General features: G+C 36.7%; 1 protein-coding gene across 1 annotated transcript in view; it reads left to right on the forward strand.

Moving 5' to 3' along the window:
• The window catches only part of PRTG (protogenin), a 117,701-nt gene extending 111,320 nt beyond the window's left edge, over nt 1-6,381 (forward strand). Inside the window, exons 16-20 of the mRNA XM_077748915.1 lie at nt 1,259-1,441; nt 2,800-2,920; nt 4,438-4,603; nt 5,393-5,497; nt 5,977-6,381. Of these exons, the coding sequence (XP_077605041.1) occupies nt 1,259-1,441; nt 2,800-2,920; nt 4,438-4,603; nt 5,393-5,497; nt 5,977-6,381 (980 nt within the window). The remainder of the gene's footprint in view (nt 1-1,258; nt 1,442-2,799; nt 2,921-4,437; nt 4,604-5,392; nt 5,498-5,976) is intronic.
• Nucleotides 6,382-20,554: the final 14,173 nt, after the last annotated feature.

The raw sequence follows: 20,554 nt of genomic DNA on the forward strand, positions 1-20,554 counted from the left end.
CAGAAAAATACTTTAGTGCAGTGGCAGAACAAGAGCAGAGAGACCCCACATGTAATAAAAGTGCCCAAATAGAAATCCTTCTTAGCCGTCAGGCCCACAGAAAAGATCTTTTGATACTAAATATATGTAAATTCAAGTGATGGTTACTTTGGAGAGAAGCAGATGCTAAGCAGATTACCAGTGGTGGTTTCTGTAATTAATCTGAAACCTAGGTCTTCAACACTCTTAGGTTCCCACATAACTTTGGCATTTTCCTTCCTGTTTATTTTCAAGAAATTTTAGATAATGATTGAGAGAGTGAGAAATCTATTGATACTTTAAAAAATAATTGTGTTGTTTCTAACTTAAGAAGTAAGAACAAGATCATCTATCACAATTATCATAAATAGTTTAAACATTTCTCTCTTTTTTTCTGTTTTATTTATTAATTTTTTAAGTAATCTCTATACCCAGTGTGGGGCTTACATTCACCACCTCAAGATCAAGAGTCACATGCCCTATCAACTAAGCCAGGCAGACATTCCTAAATATTTCTAAAAGAAAATAAGACTTTCACATTGGATTTAAAAAATCTAATTATGGCTGTTGAATCTGGGTTCATTATATCATTCTCTCTTTACCTGTGTTTGAAATATTAAAACACACATTATATAAAAAACATATAAAAAACAAAACAAAAATACATACAACTTTTTTTTAATTTTTTAAAATTTATTTCTGAGAGAGAGAGAGAGAGAGACAGTGTGAGCATGGGAGGGTCAGAGAGAGAGGCAAATACAGAATCTGAAGCAGGCTCTAGGCTCTGACCTGTCAGCACAGAGCCCAACGGGGGGGGGGGCTTGAACTCACAAACCGTGAGGTCATGACCTGAGCCAAAGTCGGATGCTTAACTGACTGAGCCACCCAGGTGCCCCTACATACAACTTTTTAAAATTCCTAGAACAAAATTACAGAGAAGGATTATTTAGAGGCAGTGTGCATGGTACAAGGTTAAGTGAAAACTCTAAAATATAAAAAATGCATGTAGTAAATATGTACTCAGTAAATATGTGTGCATAGACACACATACACACAAATATACCAGAATGTTAACAAAGGAAGATTGTCATCTTATTTATATCTGTATTTTCCAAATGTTCTACAATAAAATGTTACTTTTATAGTCAGAAAAACATATCTCAAATAAAGAGTCATGGTTGTGTGTTTTCTAAAAGATAAAAAATAAGGTTTACTTCTTTTGTAATTGATATATTTATAGGAGCAATAACCATGGCTTTGCTAGAAAACCTGGTGGCAGGAAATGTGTACATTGTCAAGATATCTGCATCCAATGAGGTGGGAGAAGGACCCTTTTCAAATTCTGTGGAACTGGCAGTCCTTCCAAAGGAAACCTCTGAATCGAATCAGAGGCCCAAGCGTTTGGATTCTGCTGATGCCAAAGGTCTGTATGCGGCCACAGTCACTGATTTTTCTTAAGAACGTGTAGTATTTTTTTCAGCTCTTCTGTACTTTATTTCCTCTCCTAGCACGGCCATATCCCTAAACCTCCACTCAGCTCCGTGAGTTGCTGCTCCATGGCTGTTCCCTGCACTCTAGCAGGAAACAAACTTTACCTCAGAATTAACTGCAGCTTTCAGATCACTGTGTTCCAGTTACTTCACTTCCCAGCTGTGCAGCTACTGAGACAAAGGAGTCACACGGCCCAAGGATTGATGGGAGTAGGCTTCCAGGGAGATTTCATGGAAATAAACAGCAGTGCTGGTTGTGGTGATCAAGCTGAAAGCATGGTTTTCATTAAGAGTTTTTACCACAGAAACAGAAAGTTGTTTCTCTCCAGAAAAGCAATAAATAGAAGAAATATCTTTGAAGAGCCACCCTCACTCCATTCAGGGCAACTGTCCTGTCCTAAAGGAAGCCAGGGCCTCCTGTGGTACAGGACAAGCCACCTTTTTTTCCTCCACTTCAGGGGAGTGGGCCTGTGGAGGGGGAGGGGCTTTAAATGGAGGCAATGCTGGCTGAACTCAGCGGGGCTCCAGCTCCTCGGATAGTCATTCAGTACCTCATTGCTGTGTATGCATGTTTGTGCATGCATGCATGTGTGGGGGAGGGGAGGTGTCAGAAGAGAAAGACAGGGAAGGAGAGAGAAAAAAAGAGAAAGGACAGAGCTTTAAGCATTGGAGGGAGGTAGCGGTAGTATCTGCCTTATCATGGGGAAAGGAGAGCAAGGCTCATATTCACTTCTCAAATACCTTGCTACTCAGAGTTTTTAGGGACTAGCAACATGAGTATCACCCAAGAGCTTGTTAGATGTGCAGAATATGGGCCCCACCCACCATGTAGTGAATCAGAATCTGTATTTTAACATAACTCCTAGTGATCACGTGCACATTAAAGTTTGAGGAACACTGGTATATAATGCAAGCATGTACGTGGAAAACTAATCTTTAATATACAGATCTGCTTTTAAGGTAACATGACATGAAAGCTACCCCTTGGTTCATCAAGAAACATCTATGTCTTTTGCCTTTTAGCATTATAAGTTATGCACTGGTGTCCATGTTTGATATAATAATATAATATTTAGAACTTGCATTTACAGTCTTCAATATGGGAAGATAAACTGATCTTTGAGATGACTGATAAAAGTAGTATGTGTCTTTTCTGCTTGGACACAGACTGTCAAAAATTTTTCCTATGAGAAGAAAAAAAATTATAGAAAAGCAAATACCTATCTCACAATTATGATAAATGGAACCGTTTATATTTCGGATTGATTCTGAGTGAATGTGTTTCTCCTAGTTTATTCAAGCTATTACCCTCTGGATCAGAAGTCGATGACTGGCATTGCTGTGGGCGTTGGCATAGCCTTGACCTGCATCCTCATCTGTGTTCTCATCCTGATATACCGAAGTAAAGCCAGGTGTGTTTCCATTGCTAGACATGTTAGGTGGCTAAAAAAACATTTAAATTATAGTAACCACAAGAAGCAAATTGAAGTCAAGCACTTTCAGTAGCAACTGGGATTTTCCAACTTAAAATAATGTTGAGTTCTTAATTGCTATAGAGATGTGCTCACTTTGGGAGGAGATTATTTTTTTGCCCAAAAAACTATACCAATAAAATATTCTTTTAAAAAAATTTTTTTTATAGTTTATTTATTTTTGAAGGAGAGACAGAGACAGAGAGTGAGCTGGCTAGGGGCAGAGAGACAGGGAGACACAGATTCTGAAGCAGGCTTCAGGCTCTGAGCTGCCAGTACAGAGCCCAACATGGGGCTTGAACTCACAAACTGTGAGATCATGACCTGAGCCGATATCAGACGCTTAACGACTGAGCCATCTAAGTGCCCCACCAATAAAATATTCTTAAATGAGACTCTAGTTTCCTCATTTCCTTTTTATTTTGAGAAGTACAAAATATATCCTTTGATTTCTTTTTTAAAATGGCACACTTAATCTGATGTATGTCCTGATTGAGAAGATTTCTTACTGTCTGGAATATTTTCTTTTTAAGTAGGCTGCCATGAGAGCTCCTCCCTTACTTCCTCCACAGCACGTATGTTTGGGATTCTCCAGACATTGGTTAAAACAAATGCAATAAGTAGGGATCTGTCCTTTGTAAACGCTGTTAGACAGTCTCATTTGTAGTTTGACTTGGGCTAAACCCTCAGCATTTAGTAAATTTGTCTGTATCTAACCATTTATATTTTGGCTTTTGCTTTTATAAATTTTTAAGGTTCTTTATTGTATTTTTTAAATGTCAAGGTCAGATACACGTTATTTTTGGATAATCCCTATCATTGGACTCCTTCCACTAGCATTGATTATCAGAATTGACCTTAAAAGTTTGGTACTTGTTCATAAAAATGTACTCAGAAAGCATATTATGATAAAGAAAGAATTCTAACATCTTTTAATATATTTCACTGGCTTAGTTTTGCTGTACAAGCTTCTCACTTTGAGAATTTTTTTATAAAATTTTTCTGCACATTGTTTTAGTGATACCAAAATCTGACAGAAGTGCTACTCTGAATTTGCCATCCTTAACTGGCACGTGAATTGTTATGCTAGTGTGATGGACGATCTTCAGACCTGAAAGAGAACGTGTGAATTTTAAAATTATAATTTTATGCATGAATTTGAAATAATAGTTATAAATAATAGTACTTTGTAACTATTAAAGCTTTTCTTAAGTGTGAAAAGTACTTTTATATAAGCAGATATTGGGGCAAAAGGAAATAAAGAATGTTCCTCAAATCCTAAAAGTTCACAGCAGTGAGTTGGAGATAAAAATTTAATACTCAGTTTCTAAAGATATTTGAGAAACAAGCATTGAAGAACTCCACTGTTTGTGAAGTTGTGATTATAGACCGAATTTGGTACATCTGTCTAGATCTCCAATGAAATTAGAAGATTTCTTATTCTTGCAATATTTCAGGAAATCATCTGCTTCCAAGACGGCACAGAATGGAACTCAACAGATATCTCGTACTAGTGCCTCTCTAGCCAGTGGAAATGAAGTAGGAAAGAACCTAGAAGGAGCTGTGGAAAATGAAGACTCCTTAATGCCAGTGATAATGCCAAATAGCTTCATTGATGCAAAGGTACTCTGAGCTGAGATACTGATTTACTACATATCAGGAGAAGTGGTGTGGGAAGAAAGACATGGGGAAAAAAGAGAGAATCTAGAGTGGAAAGAGGGGCACCTGGGTGGTTCAGTTAGTTGAGCATCCAAGTTGATTTCGGCTCAAGTCATGATCTCATGGTTCTTGGGTTCGAGACCCCTGTATTGGGCTCTGTGCTGAGGGAGCAAAGCCTGCTTAGGATACTCTCTCTCCCTTATCCCTCCCCTGATCACTTTCTCAAAGAAAGAGAGAAAAGAGGCAAAACAGAGGAAAGCCTAGATGAAGCAGAGAACCCAGTTTGGAGGATGGAGCTCTCAGTTCCCTTGTCTTAGCCTAAGAGCTGATCCTCCCATTAGTGCCATTGTTGAGCACTGTGGAGCATATGCGGACCCATTGTTTTTTCTTCCCAGCTGCTTTTTAAGTTTTCCAAATATGTGGAAAAATTGAAAGAATAATGAATGCACAAATAATTGTCAGTATCTTGTCATAGTTCCTTATTCCTCTTTGTTTGCTGTACCATTTGAAAATAATTTTTGGAATTACTACACTTCACCCCAAATACTTCAGCATATATATCTCTCTTGAGAATAAATCTATTATGTCTTTTTGGTCAGTAACAAATACCCTGAATTTGTTATGCACTGCTTGTGTGAAAAAAGAAATAGTTGTGTCTCTGATGGGTTTTTTTTTAACACTTAAAATTTTGAGTGCTACTTGTAATAAACTGAAATCTATAATATTTACTTTTTCTCCTCCTTTTTCCTCCAGGGAGGAACTGATCTGATAATTAATAGCTATGGTCCTATAATTAAAAACAACTCTAAGAAAAAATGGCTTTTTTTCCAAGATCCCAAGAAGACAAAAGTTGAGCAGGTAACCCATCTAAATGAGAAAAATTTTTGGCAACCCAAGGTATTATGAGATGATAATTAAAAAGAGAGGAAAATGTAAATGAATGCTTTAATTTTCATTTCTCTCTGGATATGATTTTATTAATTTGGGGCATGACTCTGTGAAAATCCATGGTGCGTGATTACTAAAGTGACAGTTGGAATAGTAATCAGAGCTGTGGTTTTCAGCAGGGAAAAGGGGCCAGTGAAGAAAGGGATGGGGCAGGAATATTCATCAAAAATCACTGAAGAAGACTTTGGACACTTCAGTTGACCCAGTGATTCTGATGTACAGCCACTTGGGTGGAGAGCTACTGACCTAGATAATCCCTTCATGATGGTGGCCTTTCACCCATGTATTTGAACAGATTGCTATCAGAATATATGGAGTATGTAAAACCATATATTATTTTTCAAGAGCATTCTATCATCACTGATGGTGTTTTATGTATTTTTGTATAGCCTCAAAGAAGATTTGCTCAAGCAGTCTGCTTTTACCAGCCAGGCACTACTGTGTTAATCAGTGATGAAGACTCTCCCAGCTCACCAGGTCAGACAGCCAGCTTCCCAAGACCCTTTGGTGTTATAGCTGATACTGAGCATTCGGCGAATAGCGAAGGCAGCCACGAGACTGGGGATTCTGGAAGGTTCTCCCATGAGTCCAATGATGAGATACACCTGTCCTCAGTTATAAGCACCACGCCCCTGACCTCCAGTTCCTTCACTGGCAGTGATTCAGGTGGGGATCCCTCAGTGAGGAAGTGTGAAGACCCTGCAGTGCTGCTAGATGCTGAGCAAACATCCCCTTCAGTTCTGCAGCCACCGTCGGCCATGCTATGCTTTGATAAAAATGATTTTCCAATCTAGATAGCCACGTTCAGGTATTCCCACCTTTAAGTCTGTTCGAAGGACAATGAACAGGGAGCCAAAGCCTTTTGTGAAAATCTGAATGTCTTATTGGGTATTTCAGCTTTTTTTTAAATGTGTTTTGTTTTTTATTTTTAAACTCACGTATTTTGAATGTTTCATTGTCAGCAATGTGAAAAGACAGTCAAGATATTTGACTGAATTATAAAATATATCACTGGAGCAAAGGGAAGACTTTTCAAAGTCCCTTTGCTGATTATCTACCTCAGTTTGCCAGATGGCAAACTCAGAAGACAACTTTGTTACCTCATTTATTGTGATAGTTTATCTCAGCTACATAACCAATGATACTTCCTAGTAGCATTTTGTTTTCATTGCTGTATGTGTAGTGTGTGTGATCAAAGGAGTCATATAGGTATATGGGTAAGAATGTTTATCTGAAGCTCTGATTTTTTTAAAGAAAGCTGTGACATCTGCATGGTTTGGATAATTTAATACCACTGGCTGTGCAGACTGTCAAACCACAGAGAAGAGAAAAAGTGGGACTGTTGATTTTCATGCATGATCAAAACAAACCAAGTGTCTCTTTTGAGAAAAGAACTATTCAGTAGCATATAGGGAATACTGTTGTTTCAAGGGCCTTTATGTTTCGGGCATTAGAGTCTGAGTGCTTTATCTGCTGTACCCCAACCTCAGCCTGCCTAGAGCTGTGCCTTTTCCACCTTCCCCTTTGCCTGACAGTTGGCCAAAGGCTGCACTGTGTAGTTTGCAAAGCATCCTCAACATTCCAGAATTAGTTGCAAACCTCCATGCAGAAAACAGACTTTTAAAGAGAATCGGTTAGGGTTTTGGTTTTGGTTTTTAATCCCACCTTGGCTTAAAAAAAGGGGGGGGGGTAAGGAAATTTCATAAAATTTTAAGAATAAAGATAAATGCAACAGTAGACCATAAAATGAACTAGAGGTTATCATGGTAACAGTGCCTTCCATTATATATTATGAAATTCTTTGCCTTATACCTTTTTAATATTCATGAAGTTACTTAGGACAAGAGAACAAGAAGTTGCCTTAAGAGTTTCTTGGATTTTATCAGTAACTGTTTTGATGTATAGCATCTTATCAAAGCAGTTTAGTTTGTTCTCATGCAGGTTTTGTTTAGGGGTAAGTATTCAGGGCTCTACCACCTTGCTTGTATTTTCTTGAATTCTTAAGGGAATTTGGTACTCTATTTAATCTTCTTTCAGTGTCAATGCTGTGAATGAGGAATGCTAACTCCAGGAGTGAGTTAATCCTCTTGCTGGTTTGAAATCAGCAAACTGTTTACTCAGCCACATAGAATAGGCCTTCTTTCAGTCATAAGACAGTTACCTACCAGGTACCCAGCAGCGGGAGAGGAAACAGAATTTAACACATGGTGTAGAAAGGGGGCCTCATATTTTTTTTTTTATAAGTATTCCTTCACATTATCTGAAAGTGACTTCTGAGCCTCGTTTTAAAAGGAATCTTAATGGATTTCCCCTTGAAACCTTTGGTTTATGGGGATGGAGGACAGGCTATGCTAAGTAGTATTTTAAAATCAAAAGAATATTTACTGGATAATAGTCCCGCCTCCATCATCTCCTATCCCATTGTCTGATGATGCATTTCTTCTTGTTTCTTAGTTTGTAGTTTTGTGCCAAACTGGATGTGTTCAGAAGTAGACCAATATTATGTGCTAGCAATCACTTCTGTACTAAATTCAAAGTCCCCATTTAGTTATTTAAGTCTGGGCTTCATGGCAAAACAAAAAAGCAGAGCTTTAGGTGAACAATCTGAGGCAAGAAAAAATGCTGCTCCTGCCTGTATAGCTCCTGTTTTATACTACCTCCTTTTAAAGTTATTCTAATGTTACTTTTTTCCTGTACTCAGGGAACATTTTGTTACTTTTAAGCTGCCTCATGCAAGCATGGGCAAATTGACAGGGTATGGTGTCTTTTGATTTGTAAGTAGGTATGTGGGGCCAACTTTTATCAGCATCCAAAATTAAGAAATACAATGAGTTCATTTTATTTTTTTGATTAAACTTTCATTAAAAGGCAAATAAAATCTAAAGTTGAAACATCATCCTTTATGGTTATGGAAGATGTGTCCAGGACTGCATGAATTTGAATCATTTTAAAAGTCTAAAAAGATGATCTGAAAGCCCTTGAGGAAAGTATTTTGTTTGTTTGGTTTTTGATGAATAGGCCCATAGTTATTGTAGCTCTTTAACCTATAACTATTTGCTACTTATTTACCAGTACATTTTTACTTTTTCACCTTTTCATTTTGTTCTTATACAGATTTTTTCCATAATAATCCTGTTACCAAAGAATTTTCAGTAGAAAGTAAAAATTTGACTATAATTCCCCCCCCAAATTGAATTAACTAGAAACATCTATAGGTATGAAGCTTATATAAGTAGTTACTAACCCAAAATAATAGGGTTTATATTGACTGTTGTAGTTAAATAGACTAGTAATTTCAACTACCTTACTGTTACCAGAGCATTTAAAATAAGTTCTTTACCAGCAGATAGTTCCAAAGAACTTCAAGTGTAATTTTTTTTTCTTCAGCAAGTAAATGTTCATATACAGTATTAAAGTATTTTTAAATTGTTGAAACTACTTGTTGGAGAGAAAAAAAATCTTTTCACCAAAGATAAATATTTTGGTCTCATTGAATAAGATATTTAGTATACACCAAAGACTTCTTTTTTCTTGGCCAAAGCTAGCTTCTTTGAAGTCTTAAGTCTGAAACTGTTACTAAATCGTGAAGGTTCTAATTCATCTCTCATAGTGGTGTTACTTCTTGGTATTTCATTTCAACAGGGCTGATACACAAATAGTAACTGTTTTCTTTTCCAAAGATTTATTTGCTGTAAGTACTGACACACACATGCCATTTTTATGCCAAATATTACAAGATTCTGCTCATCAGTATTTTCATACCAAAGACCATTAAAATATATAGATTAGCCTGTAAGTAAGTAAAGATGAGCAGATTTGAAATAATTTTATTTAGAGGCTGTTAGGAATCTAGCTTTAAGTAGCAAAAGATATCAAAGGGCTAAGTTTACATAATTAAAAGCAATACGATTATGTTGTTGGTATTTGTCAGCGTTTATATTCAAGTACTTTTTATCAGCAAATTTTAAAAAAACCAAAGATATTTAATGTTACCTCCACATATAGACAAATTTAGTTGTTCATTAAACTGTTGTTTCTTGTTTTTATGTCAACCAAACATGTCTCTCCAGAACCCAGTCTGTATCTGAATGGCGTACACAGGGACTTTCCATTAAATCTGCTGATTCAGCCACAGGATGTTTTTGCCAAATGATGTGATTACTTTACTAAGCACCTTGAGTGTGAGATGTCAACAGAAATCTCAGCAAGTTTTTCCATTCCAGAGCATATGGCAATCCTGAATTATCCTGTACAGTCTTCCTCTTGTTAAAGCATTACCTAATTAACTCAGAGGCTTGAGCAGTCCCTTAATAATAGGGGATGTTGTCACCTGTGGGGAGCAGTGGGCTATATGGGCAAACAAATCCTATCACTGTTTCAGTGAGCTATCCTTCGGTAGATGTTGAAAGTTGTCCATAAATTAAAATATTTTAACTTCATCAAGGGAGCCTAGTATTTCAAACTTGAGGGGAACCCTGGATGAAAACCCTGGATTTTTAACAAAATATGGAGTTTTATATTTTGGTTAGCCTAAAAGAAAGGACACAGCTTTATCCGCTAAGTAGCTTTTAAAAGATCTGCTTTGGCACACCAGGGAAATTAGATCCTCAGTGAAATGCCTTTGCTTCAAACAAGAGCAGTGCCAGCATTGGGAACAATGACAGGGATTTGCATTAGTTTGTCTAGACTTTGTTAAGGACTTCTGCCAGAAACTTGCTCCTGTTGACTACTCAGGATCATTTGTCAAGTCCATATGAAGACACCTTTCAGGAGTGTCAAAAAAGGTTGGAATTGAAAGTATGCTTCCCTTTTTTTAATGCAAAAATATCCAGATGTGGTTCCACTTGAGTGGTGGCTGCAGTGAGTCACATATATGTTTATATTTCGTTGAATGTAAATTTTTAATACTGAATGTAAAAAAAAAGTTCCAAATATATGGAAAAGAGTCATGATCTTCTAAGACTAAACATATGTTTGGTAAACTTTGTTCGTGATAATTTTCCACCTGCATCTCTGGTAAAATTGCTTTGGTTTAATAGTCAAAATAATTTTTGTGGGCTGTGAACACAGAATAGAGGGTTCTGGAGATCACCATATACAACCACTTGTCTAATTGTGACTTTTACTGATGTTTAGAAGAACGCATACATAGACTTCTGTGTTAAGTTGATTTATGCTCAGGACATAAGATCACAGGCTAATGCAATGTGTATGTTTGCAGGCTTTAATCTTCTCAGGCAGTTTCCCTTTTTATTCCTTTGAAAGTGTTTAAGATTATGACAGTCTTGCATTTTTATCAGATGCTATATTTTCTTAATGCTGCTGTAACAAATTACCTCAACTTAATGGCCTTAAAACAACACAGATTTATTATCTTACAGTTCTGTAGGTCAGAAGTCTGACACAGATCTTACTGGGCTAAATCAAGGTCTGTTTCCTTGTTTGTTTTTTTCCTTCTGGCTTTTAGAGGCTGTGGACTCTTTCCTTCATCTTCAAAGTCAGCAGTGTAGCATCTCTCTGAGCCTGCTTCCATCATCTCTCGTTTTCTGACCCTACCCAGGAAAGGTTCTCCAGGGGTTTTTTTGTTTTTTTTTTTTTANACTAAGCCACCCAGGCACCCCAAGGTTCTCCAGTGTTAAGGACTCATGTGATTACACTGGGTCCACCTGGAGAATCCAGATTAATCACCCCATCTCAGAATCCTTAATCACACCTGCAAAGTCCCTTTGCTACGTATGGTAGCACTAAGTACCATGGTAGTACTAAGAGGCCAGGGATTTGGGCGTGCACTTCTTTGAGAGACCATTATTTTGCCTACAACAGATACACTGTTACTGTAGAATTCTGATATCCACAAAATGTCTGTGCATTACAGAGATTGGAAGTCTGAAATCATGTACCCTTTGGGGATCTTCAAAAGTTCAAAGCTATGGAAACCTCGGATTATAGCTTCTCAAATGTATGATTACACTTTCTCTCTAGATCAGTTGCAAAAGCAATTCACCTTTAAACTTTTTGAATATGTGCTGTGTAAGTTTAACGTTTCAGCTCTGTGTGTTTAACAGAAGGTTTCCTAAATATTTGGCTCTAACTTAGGGAAGTTATAAAAAATTTTTGATAACTGTTCTTATTATAGTTGAACTTTCTGCTTGTCTCTTAAGTAATTATGTTGTTGGGGGAGGGTTGGGGGAAAACACCTCAGACATAGGGATTCAATAGACGAACAGGATCATGCTCATGTTCATTGTTTTCTTTCTAAAAGCATATTTGCAACATGAGACTTTTCTACCTTTCTAAAAAATTTTATTTTTGAGAGAGAGAAAGAGAGAGAACAAGTGGGGGAGGGGCAGAGAGAGAAGGAGACACAAAATCCAAAGTAGGCTCCAGACTCTGAGCTGTCAGTACAGAGTCTGACATGGGGCTCAAACCCATGGACTGGGATATCATAACCTGAGCCAGTCAGAAGCTTTAACTGACCAGAAGCTACGGCGAATTCAAGGATTGTCAATAGGACAAGGACGACAAAGGTAATGAGAGCAACAGAGGTGCTGATTTTTATTAGGGCTAGCCACCCAGGTACCCCATCACCTTTCTACCTTTTAAATCAGGTTTATTTCTTTGGCTTCACCAGCTGTTTTATTTTCATTTTGATAACCCCCCGATTTCCCATCAACCTCAACGGGAATTTCCACTCACTTTATCAGCATGTGCAAACCCTAAGCAATGTTCTCTTCCTTGTCATTCTTTCTTTGATTTCACTTACCTCTTTTCCTGGAAAGCTTTAGGTTTCACAGCCCTAGTTGGTTCTAATTCCTAGATCATTCAAGTGAACCATTCTTTAAGTTTTGAAAGAGTGTCTAATTCTACCCTAATTTTCAGTATATCTTAACTAAGGAGATAAAGCTATCTCCATCATGGGTGGAAACCATGATGATATTGTCAGTAAGGATAAGAGTGCTGGTCATTTTTCACCTGCTTTTGACTCCAATCTCTAGGAAGAGATACTGTGATTTACTGAGCATATGCAGTATGACAAACACATGCTTCATTTCTGAAAACTACTACATTCTGCAAAGCAAGTATTTCCCCCCATTTTAGAGATCAGAAAACTGAGATTTAAAATATCTAACTTGCCAAAGATCACAGATGGTTAAGTGGCTTAGCCAGATAAGATTTCTACTAGGATACATCTTCTCAACTAAGAAAACCTTCCCAAGGCTCATGGTGCCTTCCACCGTGTCAACACAACCTGCCCAAATAGTAATAGCCAACCAACAGAGAGTAGTCTACGTTGTGTCCATTTGTTCACGAGGGGAATTTAGGAGACTGAGCTGTAACTTACCCCCTGTCATCTCCTAACCTCCCTGTTTTCTCCATTCAAACTTTAAATTTCTCTTAGCCAAAATTATGCCTGAAAACTGATGCTTGTGCTTAGGGTTGCATTAGAAAAAGGGTAGTCCTGGTTTCTGGAGTCCCTATCTATTCAAGCATTTCTCTAATAGATTAAGTATTTAGAATTGGAATTTATCTTTTATGATTTTTGTGTAGTCTCCGTATCTAAACAGGAATTTATTAACTGGAAAAAGCCAGGCATGTAACGAATCATCCTTCCTTGCTAGATCTGAAGAGTCAGTGGTTTTTGTATGAATTACAACCTAATTAATTCTTCCCACTAATTTAGGAGGGAGCAAAGTTGAGGGAGAGTCATGTAATAGAACAAGTATTAGCTACTGGAGCACCTAAATTCTAATCACTTAACCATTTTTAGAATTGGCTAGTCAGAAAGTTCTTAACCTACTTCTGTTCCTTCTCTATCCATGAAACAAGGATAATTTGTTGTGCAGAATGAAGCAGTAGTACTTTAAAAACTTAAGAGGAAATTCCAGTGTAAATAATTACAATCTGAAAGTCATTTCTCTGAGGCTGTGGGACGTTTAACAGATTTTTTCTCTTTACAGGTCAGCCCTTTCAATTACATTTTTCCTGCCCTACAATGAAAAATGTTTGCGTTGCCTGTGTATGCACCCAAAACTAACAGACAAGTGGTTGTAAAAAGATAAAGACTAGTATTTAAACACTCATCTGAATGTAGGAAAATCTATAAGAGGAAATGGGAATTGACAGTACTTTTGAGAGTAGTACTAATCATCTACCTCAATTTAAATCTTGGAATTTTTTAAAGACGATATTGTTCTACATTTTATTATGGTGGTATTTATATGACTATACAATTACCAAATTTCATCAAAGGTTACTCTTTAAACTGATGTATTATATAATTTAAACTATATATCAACAAAGCTGGAAAAAAGTATTAAGTATTATTCTACAACATGACTTTTCATAGTAAAAAAAAAAAGTTCATCACAGAGATAATCAAGACTTGTTTGAATATACCCATATCCTCATAGCTACTAAACTTAAAGATCTTTCAGGAATTGCCAGAAATCAAATTTCCTGTGAAAAGCGTTCTATCAATAGCTTCCTAGCTTAAGTTGGATAGCCTTTGTAATTATTCGACATTTTGCTTTTTAAAATCAGTTTAATATGAGATTTAAAAATTTATATTTACATTTTATATTTATATTTGTGTTTAATGTCTTTCTATTCCTGTTAGTTTATAAAGTCCGTGAGAACAGGACTCATGGATTTTTAATTTTAGCTTTAGATGCCTAATACCATTCCTGGAATCTCAGTTATTCAAGCAATAGTCCAGAATCAAACCTAAAGTAAGGACCTCCAGGCTTCTCTTTCCTTACAATTTCCATTTATTGTGGAGGGTGTTTTTTGTTTTGTTTTGGTTTTGTTGAAAAATTAGACCATGTACTAGAGAACTTACTTCAGACTACTACACTGAAAGTAGAGTACTGTGAGGTAAGATGTCAGTAAGGATCCTACAGCTTCCAAATCAAATCACCACAGCAACAAATCTGTTGATGGTGGCAGTCATCTGAGAACCTTAGTTCTTATCCATTGTGCTTATCCATGTGGCCTCTCCAGATACTCTGGTTCAAGCTTCCCCCACAGCACAGTAACTGGGTTCTGTCACCAGGCATCCTTGAACAAGGATGGAGTGGGTGTCAACTGAGTTGTAGCTGTGTTATTGCGTGTTGGCCTTCAGCACCAAAGAGCAGGTTGATGGATCCTCCTTTGACCTCAGCGACTCCCTACCCTCACCCACTCCATCTAGGGCCCAAGAGGACACCAGGTAGGCAACTCTGGCCAGAAGCCACTGTTGGACTAGTGTGCAGGCTTCAGAGTGCATCGTGTCCCCACACTTGCCAGGTTGTGCCTTGCCTCAGCCAGGTCTCTCTGCTCCCCTAAATCTTTCATTTTTTGATATCTTGGCTTCTTAAACATTTAAAGAAAGAGTCAAATATCCGCAGAGGGGTAGAAGGGTGAGGAGAAAAGTGCATTTTTAGGGTTCTCTAACATTTACTTTTTCAAAGTTACTAAATGTCGTAACAGTTCTCTAAACTATTTGGAGTGAATTTTCTAGAGGTCAACACCTACCAGCACCTGTATCTAGTTTGTCTGCCTTAAAAGCTTTTTGGAAAGCATTAGTGATTATCATGAATCTGAACATCTTTGCAGATTTACTCAAGTTTATATCTTGTAAGTAGTTCACGGTATGTAGACACAGTTGTAACTCCTAAACCATCTTTAAAAATTTATGCTACAGAAGTTTGTTTTTCTACAGCACTGTCTTTAAAATAGCAAAAATATTTTAAAATTTTACCTAAAACCTTTTTATTCCTGTTACCACATTCTCTTTATTTATTCTGTTTGCCAATGAAAATGATTACTGATGATTTGCATCTTGAGCCTGTTAAAGGAATTTGCAAAGCCTGAATACACACACATTGCCTTACCCTATCAGTAGAGTAGAGGACATATATTACCTAAGTTTGTTGCTATTGGACAAAGTTTTATGTCTGTGTACGCGCTATTGTTTTCTGTTTTCTTCAAAGATGTGAATTAAATGAAAGTGTGGGAGCCAGCTATATTATTTTATATTATGGGTGTTCTGGATCCTTTCACTCTGTATACCAATTTCTTGTAAGGGCAGCATTTGCAGACTAGCTAGTGGGCTCTAGAGCTGAGCTATTTTAATTTTGTACTTGACTCAGGGGATCAGCTCTGTGAACTCCATTGCATGAAGAAAGCAAATGTTTGCCTTGATTTTGAATGTACCTTTTTAATGTCTCCTTAAAACATATTTTTTTTAATAATGGTTTGTTTTCTTTTTCTAGCATCATAGTAAATATTGCCTAGTATTTTCCCTCTCCTCAGGGTAGTTTATATACTATCCTACAGGTCATGCCAAAAATGAGTAAAAGTTTAAATGCCAAAAAATGTTTATGAAACTGCTGTCTAAATACTGATTGATTGCACAGTTTAAATAAAAATTTTCCTTAGTTTAAAAAAAAAAGAAAAAACGTGTTCTTCTACCCTCTTTTTCTTTTGGGGAATGGGGAATAAAAGCTTTCACTTTATAGAATGATGCCTTTTATATGCTGGTATGGGGTGATTATAGAGGCTACTCAGGGCAAGAGGAATATTGCCTAAGGTATCTAAGAATTGTTATCATTGGGCATTTACTGAATAGCAGCAAGGAAGTAACAACTTCCCCTTCCCAGCAGAGGGCTGATCACCTCAGGAACTAAATAGTAGGTAACCTAAAAGCTCATCCAGATAACAGTTCTAATTCAGCTTAAAGTTTCTGTTTTTTATATGTAAAACATCTGTACAGTAAAAGACAACTATAACAAAGTTAAAAGGCAGTGAGATACTGGAAGAAAATATCACTCATATACAGAAAGACCCTGTAAATCAGTAAGAAAAAGGACAAATGAAGAGAAAATTTGGCAGTGGATTAGAAATTCACAGAGAAAGAACCAAAGTAGCCAATAAATGTGTATAAAAAGGTGTCGCTAGCAATTACAGAAATGCAAATGACACAAAAACCATGTCTGCCCATCAGATTGGGAAAAGTAAAATGTTTGATAACAACCAGTGCTGGCAAGGATGTGGGGAAATGAGCACTCATAAACCATTGGAGGGAGGATGACTTGTCTGAACCTTTGGAAGAGTAGTTTGGCAGTAGTAAATAGTGTTTTAACCCCACAAACTAGTAATCCCACTTCTAGGAGCTTCTCCTGTGATAGAAGAGGCACTCATATAAACATTCAGGGATTCTCATAGCAACATGGCTGACAAGAGTAAAATAGAAATTGGAAAAAGGCCTAAATGTTTCTCAATAATGGAATGTTCAAATAAAATCTAGTGCATCCAGACAATGAAATACTCTGCAGCCATTTGATAAGAGGTACATCTATATCTAACAAGATAAGAAATATCAAGGTATAAAATGCTATTTCAGAATATGCTCGTTTTTATAAATAACGATTTGTTGGTATATGCCCCAGAAGACTGCAGGAAAATACCCAGATGTTACAGTGAGCACCTACTAGTAGGAGCATGAAGGGAGTTCCATGATCTCCATTATCCACAAATGTGTTGGATTTTCTTTTGTGATTAGAAGAACAATAAGTAGAGTTAATGGTTTTTTCTTTTAAAATTTGTTTTTGTTTTCTAATATTCTTATTTTAAAAGGTTAAGAAATATTGAAAACCTAATAAAATCTAGAAATAATAGAAGAAACAGATATATTAGAAAATGAATAGAATTTCTAGAAATAAAAAGGTACAGTCATTGAATTTTTGAAAATCTGTCAAATAGCATACCAAATACAGTGAAATAGTCTAAAACTGGAAGATAGATATAAGAAAATTATCCAGGATGCAGCACAGAGAGATGAACAGAAAATATAAAACAGAGGCAAACATAGAAGATTCAACATACATCTGACAGACACTCTAAAATGAAAGACTAAAGAGAATGAAGGATAAGCAATATTCAAAGAGAAAATGACTAATTTATGAAGTCCATCAGGTTAAAGAAGTACAAATCTCAATCTAGGAATATAGAAATAAATCCATACCAAGACATTTTCGTGAAACTGAAGAACATCAAAGATACAGAGAAGAATTTAAAGGCAGGTGGAGGGGAGGGGTGGGGAAAGATTGTATAGACTGCAGTGAGATTTCTCAGTAACGATAAAAGAAGCAAGAAGATGGTGGTACAGTGTCTTTGACACATCACAAAGAAAAATAACTACAATATGGAGTTCTATACCCAGATAAACTATCATTTAAACATAATTCTAGTTGAAGATTGAAAGAATTTACTGCTCATGTACCCTTGCTAAATGAATAGTAAAGTATGTACTTCAGAAAGAAAGAAATCCACGAGGAAGATATGAAAAGCAAGAAGCAATGATGAACTGGAAATACAAATCAAAAAGACAATCAGGTATCATCTCACATCCACTAGGATGGCTATAATCAAAAAGACAGATGATAACAAGTTTTGGCAAGGATGTGGAGAAATTAGAATACTTACAACTGCTGGTGGGTATGTAAACTGATGGAGCCATCATGAACACTAGTTTGGCAGTTAAACACTGAGTTGTCATTTAACCCAGCAATCTCACTCCTAATATATATCCAATGGAAATGGAAACATATGCTCACACAAAAGTTTGTAAAGACATATGCATCGCAGCATTATTCATAACAGCCAAAAAGTGGAAACAACCCAAATGTCTACCAACCAATGAATGGATAAATGGATTGTGGTATATCAACTCAATGTAATGTTACTCAGCAATCAAAAGGAATGAAGTACTGGGGCACCTGTGTGGCTCAGTCAGTCAGTCCAACTCTTGATTTCAATTCAGGTCATCATCTCATAGTTTGTGGGTTTGAGCCCTGCATCAGGCTCTGCACTGGCAGCATGGGGCCTGCTTGGGATTCTCTCTCCCTTTCTCTCTGCACCCCCTAAATAAATAAATAAACTTTAAAAAAAATAAAAAAGGACTGAAGTCCTAATATATTCTACAACAAGGATGAATTCTGAAAACACGCAAAGTGAAAGAAGCTAGTCAAAAAAAACCCACATATTGTGTGATTCCATTTATATAATGTTCAAAATAGGCATATCTGTAGAGACAAAAATATAATAGTGGTTGCAAAGGACTTGGAGGTTGTAGAAAATGGGATATGACTGATGGTGGGTATAGGGTTTCTTGTTGAGGTGACAAAAATGTTCTAAAATGATGGTGGTTGTGATTGTGATTGTGATGGTGGTTGCACCACTCTGTGAATATACTCAAAACCATTGTATTGTGCCCTTCAAATGAGTATATTATATGGTATATGAATTATATCTCAATAAAGCTGTTTTTACCAAAAAGCCATGATGAGCAAAGACATAGAGAAACATGGATAAATCTAAATCAGCATTGACTATATAAAACAAAAATATAAAGTCCTTCTAAACTACAACAATAAAAAGGGGCCCCTGGGTGGCTCAGTCGGTTAAGTATCCGACTTCAGCTCAGGTCATGATCTCACTGTTCATGGGTTTGAGCCCTATGTCAGGGTCTGTACTGACAGCTAGCTCAGAGCCTGGAGCCTGTGTTCGGATTCTGTGTCTCCCTCTCTCTCTGACCCTCCCCTGCTCACGCTGTCTCTATCTCTCTCTCAGAAATAAATAAAACATTTTAAAAATTAATAAAATACAACAATAAAAAATCAAAAGCCCAACTTAAACACGGGCAAAGATGTTGAATTGACATTTCGCCAAAGGAGCATGCAAATGGCTAACAAGGGTATGAAAAGATGCTCAACATCCTTAGTCAACAGAGAAATGAAAATAAAAACCACAATGAGATACCACTTCACACCTACTAGGATGGCTATAATAAAAATTTTTAATTTTTAAAGGAAAATAAATACTGGCAAAGATAGGGAGAAATTGGAACTCTCACACACTGCTAATCAGAACATAAAATGGTTGCAGCTGCTTTGGGAAATGGTTCAGCTTCCTCAAAAAAGCATAGAATTACCATGAGAACTAGAAATTTCACTGCTGGGTATACCTAAAAGAATGAAAACAAGAACTGAAACAGATACTTGTACACCAATTTATATTGACAGAATTATTCACGATAACCAAAAGTTGGAAACAACCTATGTCCACCTACAGATAAACGAAACGTGGTGTATTTATACAATGGAATACTTTTCAGTCATAAAAGAGGAATGGAGTTCTGACACATGCTACAACATTGATGAACTTTGAAAACATTACCACTCCTATTTAACAACATAGTACAACAGCTAGACAACATCACATAGGTTGGTAGGTAGGATTGCAAAGGAAGAAATAAAACTTTCATCATGTGTATATGATGTGATCACCAGCATAGGAAATCCAAGAAAAATCTATAGACAAACTATTAATCCTAATGATGGAGTTAAGATCGACGAGTGTAAGATCAAAATACAAACAGTTTCTGAATATCAACAACAAACCCCTGGAACATTTAATTTTTATTTTTAAAAATATATTTATTTATTTATTTTGAGGGAGAGACAGACAGAGAGAGAGAGAATCCCAAGCAGGCCCCGAGTTGTCAGCAAGCCTGACTTGGGACTTGATCCCACAAACCATGAGATCATGACCTGAGCCAAGATCAAGAGTCAACTACCCAGGGCACCTAGGTGGCTCAGTCGGTTAAGCTTAGGTCATGATCTTGCAGTTTGTGAGTTCAAGCCCTGTGTCAGGCTCTGTACTCAGCTTGGAGCCTGGAATCTGCTTTGGATTCTGTGTCTCCTTCTCTCTCTGCTTCTTTCCCACTTACACTCTGTCTCTCTCTCAAAAATAAATAAACATTAAAAAAATTTTTAAGAGTTGGATGCCCAACTGACTGAGCCACCCAGGCACCCATAAATATATAATTTTTTAAATGCTCATTTATATTTATATAGTATAAATCATTTATATTATATAGTAAATAAATGTTTGTTTATTTTTGAGAGAGAAGGCATGAGTTGGGAA

Source organism: Crocuta crocuta, unplaced genomic scaffold (genome assembly GCF_008692635.1).
Source record: "Crocuta crocuta isolate KB4526 unplaced genomic scaffold, BGI_CrCroc_1.0 scaffold130, whole genome shotgun sequence".
Classification (NCBI taxonomy): Eukaryota; Metazoa; Chordata; class Mammalia; order Carnivora; family Hyaenidae; genus Crocuta; species Crocuta crocuta.